The sequence below is a fragment of the Culex pipiens genome, chromosome 1, assembly GCF_016801865.2.
Source record: "Culex pipiens pallens isolate TS chromosome 1, TS_CPP_V2, whole genome shotgun sequence".
Classification (NCBI taxonomy): domain Eukaryota; kingdom Metazoa; phylum Arthropoda; class Insecta; order Diptera; family Culicidae; genus Culex; species Culex pipiens.
The window spans coordinates 56,555,206-56,568,924 of NC_068937.1; the positions used below are offsets into that span (position 1 = coordinate 56,555,206).

The following is a 13,719-nucleotide window of genomic DNA, read 5'->3' on the forward strand; positions in this document are numbered from 1 at the left end:
GTGCAAACGACGGGTACCATCTAATTCATCAAAATGCCAATGTGTTTCAACGATACAAAACGCAAAGCATAACGCTGATGCTGTTTCAGTTTTATTTCTTTCTTCCTTTCTTTTGTTTCGCTACTAACTAGAACTAATCACATTTTGCTGTTTTTTTTTTTATTAAATATTCTGCTCTACATTTTATTATTGATCATAGCTACTTTTTTATGTTTCGATTTCGATATTTTATTCTGTAAGACTTGTTTTTTCTTTCTTTTGCGCCAACATTGAATAACGAGAACAGAAATTGACTGCTGAAATGTTTGTAAGTTAAAAGTACATTTTTCGCAAACAAAAAAATTCCCACAAATAAGGATGCTGACATAAAAAAGTGATTGTTTAATTGTTTGAATTTAAACCATATCGCTGAAAATCCCTTTAAACTCATTCAACTGTAAAAAGAAGCATGTTTGAAACAAATATAAACCTATTTTCTTCATTTAATTTTGTTGGTATTTGATGCACATAGAGATGTTTTAATGAATTATTGTTTATTTGCTCATTCACGATTTTAGTTATTTTATGTATTTTGTTATTCTAAACATAGCGTTCATTGTTTAAATTGGAAATCCTAATAGTGTTTATATTTCAATAATAATATTCTATTTTGTATTATCTGGTATATTCTAATTTTCTTCCTTTCATTCACATATATAATATAGTGCTTTCTTGCATTTATAATATTTTGAATCATTTGTTTATATTCAATCACTGGATTCTTGTCCTCTGCGTTTTTATTTCATTTTATCGTCATCTTTTTAATAATTTGTTACCATAATCTATAAAATATATTATCATCAATTTTCGAACTTCCTTCTTTTGATCAACCGCACTTTTTCATGTTCTGTTTTTGCGTGTTTTCTTGTTTTTTTTTCCTTTTCTCTTTCATCGCCATACTAACAATTTGTTATTGATTTTCGTGTTTGCAGTTGTTGACGCTTTCCAAAATTTCTAACGGGGTTCGGGGTTTGTTACCGCTGGATCGAATAACTATTGCTCTCACAAACTGCTGTGGCTACATGCATTAATTGTTGCTTTATCAATTTAATCATCCCTCCCCTGCTCTGCTCTTTTCATTGTCATTCATAAAAATCTGTTGTTTCGCACCGCACTGTGCTTTTTTGAATTGTTTAGTTTCCTAGTAATTTGTTTGTCTCTTATTTATATACAAATTATAAATATATATGTATATAGCTTCACAATATTTATTTTTTCCATTCCACATTTTAAAACTTTTATAATTATATCAATCATTGATTCTGTTTTGTTAATATCACTATAAATATTTTTTCATCAGATTTCGATCGTCTGTTTTTATAGAATTTTAGTTTGAAAATAATTTGTTAAACTTCCTACCTATGAAGCAATAAAAAAGTAAAGCAAAACAAATTAATTATATGAGATTTTTATGGGTTTAAACTATGAAAAAAGAGACCGAATAAAAGCAAGAAAAATGTCTAACAGGGTACTTTAAAAGTGAAGCGTAAGAAAATTTCTAGATTGACGATTTTTAAGATATTATTTGTATCATTTCACGAGAAAAATGTACAAAACAAAATAATTAATGGATTGGTAATCGAGATAAACATAAAAGTGTAACGTGTACGTTATGATAGCGTTCATTGAAGTATTTGTAATTACAGTCGCATTGTGTCAAAAATATATTCGAGTAGAAAACATAATTCATTTTGAATTCATTTTGGAAATTGTTTTAGCTACCGCCGAATATACAGATAAAAAAAATGCAAGTTTGAGATATTTGAAAAAGCCTTTAGTTTTCAGAAATAAATTAAAACAAAACGAGGAATGCTGAAAAAATAGAACAATGCATTATTTAATTGTTGTATCATGGAAAAAGTTGTTTACTCTACGCAATGAATCTTCCCTCGTTCTGGATGTGTTGTTACCGGTTAGACCAAAATTTGAGCGGCGCAATATTTTGTTAAACTGAAATATCAACTGATTTCATGTTAATTTGGCAAATTCACGTTGTTTTTTTCGAGCTGTTGATTTTGAGAAAATTGGGAGATCGTCACCAACCTTTGACACGTGCGGTGGGTACAATGTTTTATTTAATTTTTATTGTAAATAATGCCTACTACGATGGGTGACGAGGGAAGCAATTCAAACGGGAAACCATATGGATTAGGATGTAACAAAACGGGTTAATAATGCGAGCATTTCAGGGCATGATCCGCTAGATGTACTATGCCCGAATCCCAAAAATTAGCTAGATTGGTTACTATAGGACCTGGCGATTCAACTATGAAGTTTAAATGAGATTTAAACCTTAAATCGTTGCATTTCGGTTTTTGCCAATTTTGAGCCACTTAACGATTTTGGAATCTTTCAAAAACCTCACCAGCTCATAGTTTGTGTTTGTGATTTGTCAACTATTTTGAAGGTTACAGAATTTATATTACTATTACACCGATTTTACGGGTTGAATTTCATTTCAGCTTCAAAAGGACAACGCGCTAGGCCCTGTCGCAACCAATCAAGCTCATATTTGGGATTTGGGCTCATTTTGTTACAGCCTAATATGGATACGTGAGAACTTTAAGCAGGTGATCAGGATGGTAAAATTAGGCATTAAATCATATACAGACCCAATTTTACCGTCAGCTTGAAAATAATATCAAATTTTGATTCGGCAAAGTCTCGTGTACTATGTACTAGGGGAAATATACCCATATAAATCAGTCTAAGCCGTTCGACCAATTTTCATCACTTTTGCTGTTTTGCAAACATTTCCAGATATATCAACACTGGAGAGTTGCTAGCTCACTTTTGTTTGAGCTATTTATTACCTTGGAACAGTCAAAAACACTTTATGAAAGCTGTAATTCATGATCAAAGTGCTGATAGGCCGATAATAGAAATAGGCTGAGAAATGGTATATTTCCCCTATTGGTTCAAACAGACAACGATACTTTTTGAAACTTCTCCTATCAAAGGTAGCTTAAAATTGTTCGAGGGGCCCGTCTATTTTAAGCCTAAGAGCTCTCTTCACTATTGAAAGTATCGTATCAATCAACGACGCTGTACGATTTTCAAAGGGGACGTTAGAAGAATATACTTTTCCGTAAATATTTATCGAAAATATATGTGTAGTGTTAGGTGGCTGCCGCTGTCTCCGCTGCTGAGATTGCCCTCGGCGTCTGCTGCTCATTATTTCTTCTTCCTATTCTTCCTTCATTGTGACTGTGTAAAACGGGCTACGATTTGTTTAGTACCTTCTACTTATTCGCTGACTTGATAGGAATCTGTGTGTGTTTGCTACTGTTCTTCGAGGGAATTGTTAGCGTTTTGTTGATTTATTGTTTTGTTTTTATCTATGTAGAAAATCTTGATGGGATCTCGGTTCTTTGTTTGCTATCAACATACTACTATCGTCGAAACGTGGGCTATCTATTGTTTGTTTGCTTGAGAGATGTAGTTTCACGGCGAGTTTGTAACATTGCAGGAATATGCTCGGTTCAGTGTTTTAGTAAAAAAGGTGCGAAACTTGGGAATTAAACGAAAAAAAAACCAAAACAATTTTTTTTAAATGTAACTCAAAGCAACTCATTAGGCCTTGTTTTTTGGCGGCTGTGTGAATTCAAATGGTCGGTCGAAATCGTGCTCGTTAGGACTACTTTGATCTCAGTAAGCTGACAGTTTTCTATCAGTTTCACATCATAACGCTAAGAAAAAAAATACAAATTGCTTTGATTGATTGATTGATTGTTTTTATTTGACAGAAACAGTCAGCAAAGTGCAGACTGAAAAAACTGTTTATTTTAAATGTGCAATTTCATCAGACAGAGAAAGATGCTTTTGCCTCGCTGACATAACGTCGTCAAACCTTGCAAAATCTTTGAAAAATCCTGCCAAGAGTGGAATACTGAAAAACACAAAACGTTTATCTTCTGCTTTCAACTGAAACCAATGGTCCATGATCCAAGATGAACACTGAAAAATACTCTCTGCAAACCCTGGCCAAGCCGAGTGACGAAACCGGAACTGGCTTCCTCAACCAAAAGATCAAAAACCAAACACGAGGCCTGGGCTTGACGGATCAAAGCATCATCTTGCACGTCGATGATAAGGACTGAAAAAAGGCGACCAGGAAACTCATAACACGTCATAACTACAGCCCCGACTGAATGGAAATTGGAGCATTCGCAAACAGTTTCAAAATCGACTGAAATCGAGAATTTTACATAAATGTGGTATCTAGTTAAAAATAATAGCCGTTGAAACTCATACATTGTTACTCAAAATCAGGAGTCGAAAGAAAGATATCTAATAGAATGAGCCAAATATGACCAAGTTTATTCGACTGTTACGAATAACACATGTTGCGAGTGTTGACTAGTTAAATGAAAGGTAGTTTTTTTTTCTAATAAAAGCGACGTGTAGAGATCGACCAACAAAGACATCAGAAAGAGAAAAAAAAAGGAAACCAAGGAAGAGGAGTAAAATAAAACCAAAGAGTTAATATGTTTGTTTTCTTTGTATCTGTGATGGTTATCATTATAAAATCAATCTTGTTCTTCATCCTAACAACACTTTGCAAGAAAAGGGTTAACAACACTCGATTTTCTTCCGCGTAGTTTCTCCCCCATCTCTCTCTATAATGCTACATTTCACAGTTTTTGTGTATGTTTTGTTCTGCGCTTTCGGCCATTCTTCTTTCTCGTGTATTTTATTTATTATTCATTTAGTTCGCTACCTATCTCTTCAAATAGGATTATGAGAGTAATAATATTCAATTGATCTGCCGTATATAATAATATAGTTTTGTTTTAAGATTTGTTTTGTTTTACATTAAGAGAATAATAAGGAATATGCAATTTTTTCTAACGTGTTGCGTCGCGTTCATTTCACTTCTCTTTCTTTCTTGCTTTTGCATTGCCTCACAAGTTTGATGGCCGTGTGCGACTCGCGCACAAGCAAAAAATTTCTCTTTTTTTTTGTTTTTCATATAAAAAAGTGGCTACAGGCAATAAACAAAAACAAATTGGATTACCCTAAAGATTTGTTAAATTAGATAGCAAAAATAAATTATAAATATTTATATATCATTTTTATTTATAAATCGTCTCTTGTTTATTATTTGTTTTCCTACATTCCTAGTTCACACATCCTGTTCGTAATCATAGTTTGTATTGATTTGTATTTTGTATTTTATTTCCTATTACAAAGTATAAAGAGCAAATGCAATTTCATTTCTGAAAACTAATACGAACGGGTTTTGTTGCGCGCGCACTTTCGATCGCGTTGTACAAATCAGATTGCTTACTAATTGGAAAATAAAAGCTAGTCATCTAAGCGGGTTTTATGCTTCTTCTGACTTCCCCAAATTATTTCTTATTCTTTTGTATAAAAATTAAGGAAAATAAGTTAACGTGCACTAAACGCGTGCAAAAGGAAACAAAGCAATTCGATCGTCCCTGTCATTTTTTGTTTGTGTAAAGTTCTATGTTTTCCCTAGAGATAGAAACGCGATTCGATTCTAAACGGGAAATCAAGCAAAGCAAATGTCAGGTTGTGTAAAAATTACAAAAAAAATCTACTTAACGTTCGCGTTTTCTCCCTTTTCTGCGAATCATCAGTTCAATGGGCTTTTGCTTTGCGTTGTGTGGATTTGTGTTTATAGTGAATTTTTGTTCACTTTCGTCAGTTTGTTACTTGTCGGTACGAAAATATCACTTTTTGCAAGAATTCACGCAAAAACTAATTACAGAGTACAGGGTATAGTTCGAACGAGGACGTGACTCCTCCTAAAAAAAAAAAGCAGGAAATACAGACAGTTTCAATCAGTTGATCGGTTGCTTGGAAGTCGATCAAATGATGTCTCAGCTATTGAGACGCGATTGTGGGGGTGGGGTTTACGCCTGCGACGTGACCGGCGTCTGGCAATAGGGGCACTCGCGCTGAGTTACCGCGCACGAGTCGCACAGCACGTAGTGATTGCACGGCACGAGCGTCACGCTTCGATTGTTCTCCTCGCACTTCATACACTTGGTGGCGGTCTCCAGGTACAGGACCTTTTCGACCTCCTCGATTTCGGCGCGCAGCTTGGCCTAGAGAGAAGATTAGTTCAGTCAGTTTCGCTTGAATGAATACAATCTAACCCAAAAGCAACCCACCTGGATGTTCTTCAACTTTTGCAGCGGCATTCCCCTAAAGTCTGTCGTTCGGAAGTTGGCCGTGCTGTTGCCGGTGATGCTCATGTGTTCCATCTTTTCCTTGAGCGCCTTCACGTGTGACAGGGCCTCGTCGCGCTGCTGTTCGGCTATCACGGTCTGCAAGAAAGGGGAAGATTTTACAATTACAAAGTTTGTTTCTGCTGTAAAAAATGTGAAATTTTGCGGCTCCCTACACCCAAAGAAGAATGTACAATTCATGAATGACGATTTTATCTCCGGTTAAAACAACCAACATCGACATCTCCACATCTCTGTCCAACGGCGGGAGCCCATCTAACACCACCCGGTAGTGTCGGTCGTTTCGTTTTTCATAAGTGTAAAATTCTACCTTCTATTTCTTAAGGAGACAAGGCGTTGAATTTCTGTACAAACCTGGAGCAACATTTGAAAGGGGCGGTACGACATTGCTCTTAGGGCCTTTCGTCCCATTTAATCGCGTGTAATCAAAGGCCGTAAGCGCAATGTCGTACCGCCCTTTTCAAATGTTGCTCCAGAAACATGAAATCGTCGTTGTTTTTGTTTCTCTACTGCCTTGCCAGAAGCTGGAACGGCTTCTTTTGTCACTAAAGCGCATATTTTACCCAAAATTGGATAGCTAGTGTTTTGACAGCTTGTTTGACTTTTGCTTGCAAACGATGGACATCCGGTTGGGCCTCAAGCTGTAGGTGGGGATCAAAGTTGTGTACGCCAGAGGGCGTAGCACCGGCTCGGAGCTTCGGAAAGTAAACAATTTGGAGTAATTTGCCAGAGCGTACTTTCTGGAAGGGCGGAACGTCAAACGTGAAAAAAGACAAAGAAAAAAGTGTGCAGTGGCATGCTGTTGTGGTATGCAAAATCGATCGAGATTAGAAAGAAGCGCCATCCAGAAGATCAACCTGGACGAAGGTAAGTTCTCTTACTACTTTTACTGCTCGGACAACCTGCGGGTCATGAGCTGTCTCCAGATGCTTTGCCATCTAACTCGGTTCTGGGATGCTTCTCTCCAATTCCGACTCGGAACCCCCACACTTTCCAGATCTTCCTCCACTTGGTTCAACCACCTTGCACGTTGCGCCCCGCTCCGCCACGTTACAATCGACTCCGAATTAAGCATCAACTTTACGGGATTGATAGTCTGGTTCGGTTGACGCGCATCCAGCGCGTCCGGCATGCTCGCGACGTATCCGGCCCACCGGATTCGGCCAGCCTTGGCGACCTTCCGAATACTTGGCTTAGCGTAGAGTTGCGCCAGCTCGTGGTTCATCCGTCTCCTCCATAGAGTTATCTACGTGCGCATGTATTGCGTGTACGTAGGGGAGAGTGGGGAGACTTGATCCCCTGTTTTTGTATCGCACAAAACTCTGTCAATTTCTTACAAAACTATGAACTTTTTGCATGAATTGAAAGCTTAAACATTCAACTATGTTTGGCTGATAAGGGTATTTCCCCAGATAAACTCTTCGAATCATGCCAAGTGTTTTAAAAAAATATTTGAAACAGGCATTTTCAAAATGTTGGGGGTAATTTGATCCCCCTTTCATCATTTTGAAAAAATCTTAAGCAAAATGTTTCTTATTCATCTAAACTTTTAATTTTTTATAAGTTTCAGCAATTTCACATTAAACCTGTACGTTTGTGTTCAAAATATAACAAGTTTAGCATGCAAAATATTCAAAAACTAGAAATTTTCTTTTTTAGACCAAAATTGAGCATGTTTACAAAAGCTGGTAATTTTTGTTTACAAAACTTTTGAAAAATGGTTCAAACTGCAGTAAGTTATGTACAACTATACTAAAGGAAACTATGTACGAAAACCCAGCCCAATTATTTAATCTTGAGGCTGATTCCAGTGACTGTAAAAATGCAGGGATCAAGTCTCCCTAAACGCATTTTTTAAACAATTGATTGTAAAAATAGTATGACGATAAATTTAACGTCAAATGCGTAAGGGTTTTGGAGTTGATATGTTTATCAAACAATTCATGTATAAAAAATATTTTTTTGAATAATTTTTGAGTGTTTTCCAGACTTATCGAAACAAAGAAAGAAGATCTCTTGGAAGTTTTTTGTAGCACTTTTTAGAAAAATGTGGGTAACTCAATCTAAACATTTTTTAATTTTTTTCTTTGTTTTCTACAATGAGTTTTAGTCAATTTCGCGCAACTTTCTAGAACAAAGCTAAATGTTTTACCCACATGCTGACGAGATACAGGCTTGGGATCAAGTGTCCCCGGGGATCAAGTCTCCCCACTCTCCCCTACACGAAAAAAAGTGAGGTTAAATTTTGTACCAGCCAGCAAAACAAATGGTGTGCTAGTGTGTGTGAGATCGGGCTTAGATAGCTCTATACAGTGTTCTCACGCACGCCGCCAAAAATCATCCTAAGCACTCGCCGTTTGAAAACTTCAAGCGCTTGTAGGTGCCCGTAGAGAACGACCGGTCGTACATTTGCATTTGCAAAATCTGACAATAATTATGCCAAACGTCCATTTTGCCATACGTCCTTGATGGTTTTTGAACGAGTTATGCCAAACGTCCATTATGCCAAATGTCCATGATGTCTTGGACCAATTATGCCAAACGTCTTTCTTGAAAACCCGTTATGCAGGGTGGCCACCAGATTTCGATTTTCAATTTCCCGGTTTTTTCCCGGTTTTCTCCCGAGCCCAGAAGGAATTTTCCGAAATGTTTTTAAACCAAACTACAATGTTTTTTTTAGGCTAACGTTAGTACCAACATACTTTTTGAACGCATACATTTGGTTCAAAGTTTGAATTCCTCAAGAAAGCTTTCAAATCTTGAGTAAAAAGTAAGTAAGTTGTAAACGAAGCCGTTTTTATCTGTTTCCAATCCAAACATCTAATTTCCATAATGATTGGGATTTTTCATCATCATACATGTAGATTGTTTAACCTCAAAATTTAAAAAATCGTTTTATTTTTTAGAATGAGATTAATTATTACTACAATTTATTAATTTTAAAGAAAAGAATTGCAAAAATAAATTGTTATCAACAGTTGTGTAAATGCTCGTTAATTCGTTAGTTGCCTCGAAAAATCAGGGGGCACAAAATATTAAAAAAAAACATCAAAATTTCAATTGAAATTTAAGTGCAACCAGCTGAAATCAATATAAAATGCATTCCCTTGCGTTTGGAATCATTTTTAAGCATGTTTGGGTTAATTTAATAATCTTTTATTTTTTTAAATTTTACACCTTTAGTTTTTTTTTGTTACCGCCAAATCTTACATTTTTTGAAGACAAAACAAATAAACTAGTGTAAAATGTATTTGAACACTTTTTGCATTCAAATGTTGAGACTATGGATTATTCCCCCACTTGACCCCGGCCAGAGCCGAGGGACAAAAATTTTGAAAAATATTAGCATCGGCCTTATTTTCAACATGATCTCAATTTTTGTGTTGATGTAGTAACCACCTAAAAGTGATTGCCTGTATTTCAAGTGACGTTTTTGTAGCAGAATTCTAAATATATTGTTTTTTTTTTAAATTTCTGAAAATTTTACATAAATTTCAAAAAAAAATCAAATCAAAATCAAATTATTCGCTCTACAGCATTGCCTTGGCGTTCTCGATTGCGAGATTCCTACTCGAAACTAAGTGTTCGAAGGCTTGATTGTTGAGGCAATAGCAAACCTCTTTCTACACCTAAGCTTCCATCCACCCCGGGATTCGAACTGACGACCTTTGGATTGTTAGTCCAACTGCCTTCCAGCGACTCCACCGAGGCAGGACCCAGGGAGACGACTCCTACACCTGGACTGAGCTAACGACCTAACCTTTTTTAGGTTAGTCCGGGACCAACATTTACTTCCCTTCCGACGGAAGGCGTAATCAGACAAATCTCGTCTCGAAAAGTGCCACCGGGACCGTCTGGGATCGAACCCAGGCCGACTGGGTGAGAGGCAATCACGCTTACCCCTACACCATGGTCCCGGCCATGGTGTAGGGGTAAGCGTAATTTCAAACGACATTTAAAAAAACTTTGTCTGGCTGAGAATCTCAAATATTATCAAATAAAATAATATTTACAAACAGAAACTCCATGATATTATTATTTTTATGTTGAAATATGTTATAATTCAACGGTTCTCAACCTTTTCTAGGCTAGGTACCCTTTTTCGTGTTACTTAAGCTGCTGGTACCCCCTAGCGTTCATACATGAAATTTTTCGTTTGCATGAGATTTTTTTACATTCCAATTCACGAAGAAAGAAACATGAATTTTGAAGTATTAAAAATGTCGTAAATCTTGTTTCTAGAGTTGTTTAAAAACATGTACTGGATAGGCCCCACAACGTCCATGTACATTTCTTCAAATCAGTTTTTTTTTTCTTTTTTTTAATAAAGCTTCATAATAAAATGTTGTTTCCTGTTTTTCTTTAAAACTACTGAAAATGTCTTTAAATTTAGAGATTTTTTTTGTAAATTAAATTTTCGTTGTCTTTTTCATTTCTACAAGCATCCCCCATATTTTTTTAAATTTTATTTTTATGGAAATTTAAATTTTGTAAATAGTATTTTTTTGAAGTTGTAGCTATTTTCAATTGAAAAATTATTCTATTAAATGGTTGAGAAAATTCTTTTCTGCTTTCTTTTTTGAACATTTTTTATCCATTCTTTTGTTGCATATACAAATTTAAAACAAATAATTGTAGAAAAAAAAACAAAAAAAAACTCAAAAACAGTGCACTTTACTTCAAATTCATAAAATTCGCCAAAAACAATTCGCCTGTAATTCATTGCACCTTAAGCATGGTTGTTATTTTTTTGATTCAAAGCAATTTGTTTTTTTATTCTCTCAAATATTTTGTTTGGGACAAATGTTCGCCATTGCGGGGTTTGTCCTCCGAACCCCCTGAGACCGCTCGTGGTACCCCCAGGGGTATATGTACCCCAGGTTGAGAATCGCTGGTAGAGGAAACATTTTGCTTTATTAAAAAAAATCACCTTGTAAAAATATAATAGGATACAAAAAACATCCATAACCAAGAAGCATGAGTCTACTACACAAATTCAAACATAGTTTTCGCGAATTCTTCATTTATAATAACAGGAATAATATTCTAATTGAGAAAAGAACATATTGAATAAATTAAAGAGGCTTTTGTAAAATTTTAACTAAACTTAAAATATTTTCCCGGTTTGTCAGTCGAATTCCCGAGTTTTTCCCGGTTTTCTCCCGGTGGATAAAAATCCCGGTTTTTTCCCGGTTTTCCCGGTTTTTTTCCCGAGGTGGCCACCCTGCGTTATGCCAAATGGGGTACACCCAAGAAGCTGAATTGAAAGCCGCCACCCTCTGCGCCGGCAAACCGGAGCAGATCGCGGCAGATCCCTCCGGCAGCGAGAAGATCAACGAGTCACTAGCAACGGCCATCGAAGAGCTTCGCTACGACCCTGATGACAGTTTTTTTTTCGATGCTTGATTCGCCCGGTAAGAGGACGTCTTCAAGAAAGACGGTAAGTTCCACAAGCGCTAGGGGAAATATGCCCATTTTAAGCCTAATAAGCGGTCTTGTTTGAATGATGCTGGATAATCTGGAGTGTTCCTTGAAATTCAGTAAAACCAAGTACACCAACAAGTAGAGCAACTTTGTGTGAACATTTCTGTTTATTTTCACTTTTATTAAAAGTTAAGCTATTCCTTTTACAAGCATTTAAAAAAAATATTTAAAAAACGCATTCTAATCAGTCGTGTGCATTGGGCCACGCCCATTTTTGTATTTTCAGCTTAGTTCTTTTTTTCTTCCAACGCTCGTTTGGGTCTGCTTCGTGCTGCCAAAATTGATGAAATTTTGAGCGAACACTCACGAAAAGTAGCATTTATAGAGAAAGTTTCCTGGCAACACCACAAGCGCTGCTGGTGGTGTTGGTGGCCACCCTTTGTTCTTTATTTGCCCTCGCTTCTCGCTCGGTTTTCTTCAGCCGTCGATTAGAATAGATGGTCAAAATTGAAACGTCAAAAGACTTAGCGCGTTAGTTTTTTTGATGGCGCTTGCTAATTATTTACATGTTTCGGGATTATTTTTCAAGTGAGTGACTAACTAACGGTCAAAAGAACATGTTGCCGGTAGTTGGAAGCAATTTTATATCTTAAGCGCTTTGAAATCGTTAGCGCAAGTGAAAAGATATTGATGGCGACTTCCGTTAAGCAGTTAACCTCTGATCTTGCGTGTGGATGTGTGTGCCACCAAAATGATGAGGAATGGTCTCGCAAAATAGAAGTTATGATCAAAAGTGCATTAAATTTGATCTTTTTGGCCAGTAAGTGGCATACATTTGCGTGCTTACTCGAGGCGGTGCTGTTGCTGGTAAGTTTACAGCCTAAATAGTATTTTTGGAGCTTTAATCGAGCATTAAACTCTCCATATGACAAAGATAGGTGTTTGATTAGAAAGGGTATATTTCCCCTACACTGCCGCTCAAAGCAAGTCCGTCCCATATGTATTTTTGTCGATTTTGAGATAAATCCAGTAGTTGTCTTGTTTGAACATCTACTTTAACCCTATTTAATAAAAAATGTATGTTTGTTCTAAACATTCCAAAATAAAAATCACTTTGGTGCTGTCCCATATGCAAAATAAAGGCAAGTCAGTTCCTTGTATTGAAATGTCTCACAAATCAATAGAAAAAAATGTGTAATTACTATATTTACACAGACTATGTACCTAAGTACACGCAGAACTTATAAACACATAAAATTGTTCAAATTGACGGTATATTTTAAATTTGGAAGCGTAATAGTCGAAACCCTATTCTGCCTTTTTTTTCCTCATGCATAGGATAACCACGGTAATAAAATAAACAACCTACCATTGAGCTAATATTTATTAAGATCAGTACTATTCTTTCTTGTATGAATAGCCATGGTCTGGTTTTAGATTTAGGATCCCCTTCCGTTAAACGATTCTGGATTACTCAATTTAAGGGTCCAGATGTTGATACATGCAATCAAATGTGAATATCTATTTGTTCTGCAGCAAAAGAAATAGAAATAAAACAACATTGCTGGTTAAATACTCCTAGCTGGTAAAATTTATAGAATCATCCGCCAAATTAAATTAACCTGAAACAAACAAAATTTTAGATCATTGATAAAAACAATTTGGAAAATTACCAAAACAAACCAACAAATGACAGGCAAATTTCTGTTGTAAATGTTCAAGCCTACCTTGATAACCTGACAGACTTGCCTTTATTTATGGATAAATAAAGTCAGGTCAGTCCCAGCATGAAAATTTACCAAATTAACCAATAAATTTTAACTTTTTTGAGTAATATTTGGATAGAGGTACTTTTTGAACCAATATTGAAATAATTGTAGAAAAAAGTTTGTAAAAATTGGTGATAAGAAGTGTAAAAAAAGGTGAAACATTTTTTGAGCTTCTCACGGCGATATCTCAGCACTCACTTTTTACATATGGGACGGACTAGATTGGAGCGGCAGTACATGAACAGCATCCTGCCGAAACACACCCGATA

The 13,719-nt window shown here is 36.0% G+C and overlaps 1 protein-coding gene across 4 annotated transcripts in view; it reads right to left on the reverse strand.

Annotated features, from left to right (window-relative positions):
• Nucleotides 1–106: 106 nt before the first annotated feature.
• Nucleotides 107–13,719, reverse strand: part of LOC120426459 (RING finger protein unkempt-like) — a 31,535-nt gene continuing 17,922 nt past the window's right edge. For 3 of the 4 annotated variants that reach the window (XM_039591221.2, XM_039591222.2, XM_039591223.2), the window contains 2 exons: nucleotides 6,180–6,335; nucleotides 107–6,113 (listed from right to left, as the gene is read on the reverse strand). In XM_039591221.2, the coding sequence (XP_039447155.1) occupies nucleotides 5,919–6,113; nucleotides 6,180–6,335 (351 nt within the window). In that variant the 3' untranslated portion in view covers nucleotides 107–5,918. The remainder of the gene's footprint in view (nucleotides 6,114–6,179; nucleotides 6,336–13,719) is intronic. The other variant, XR_008212040.1, reaches the window with a different exon arrangement.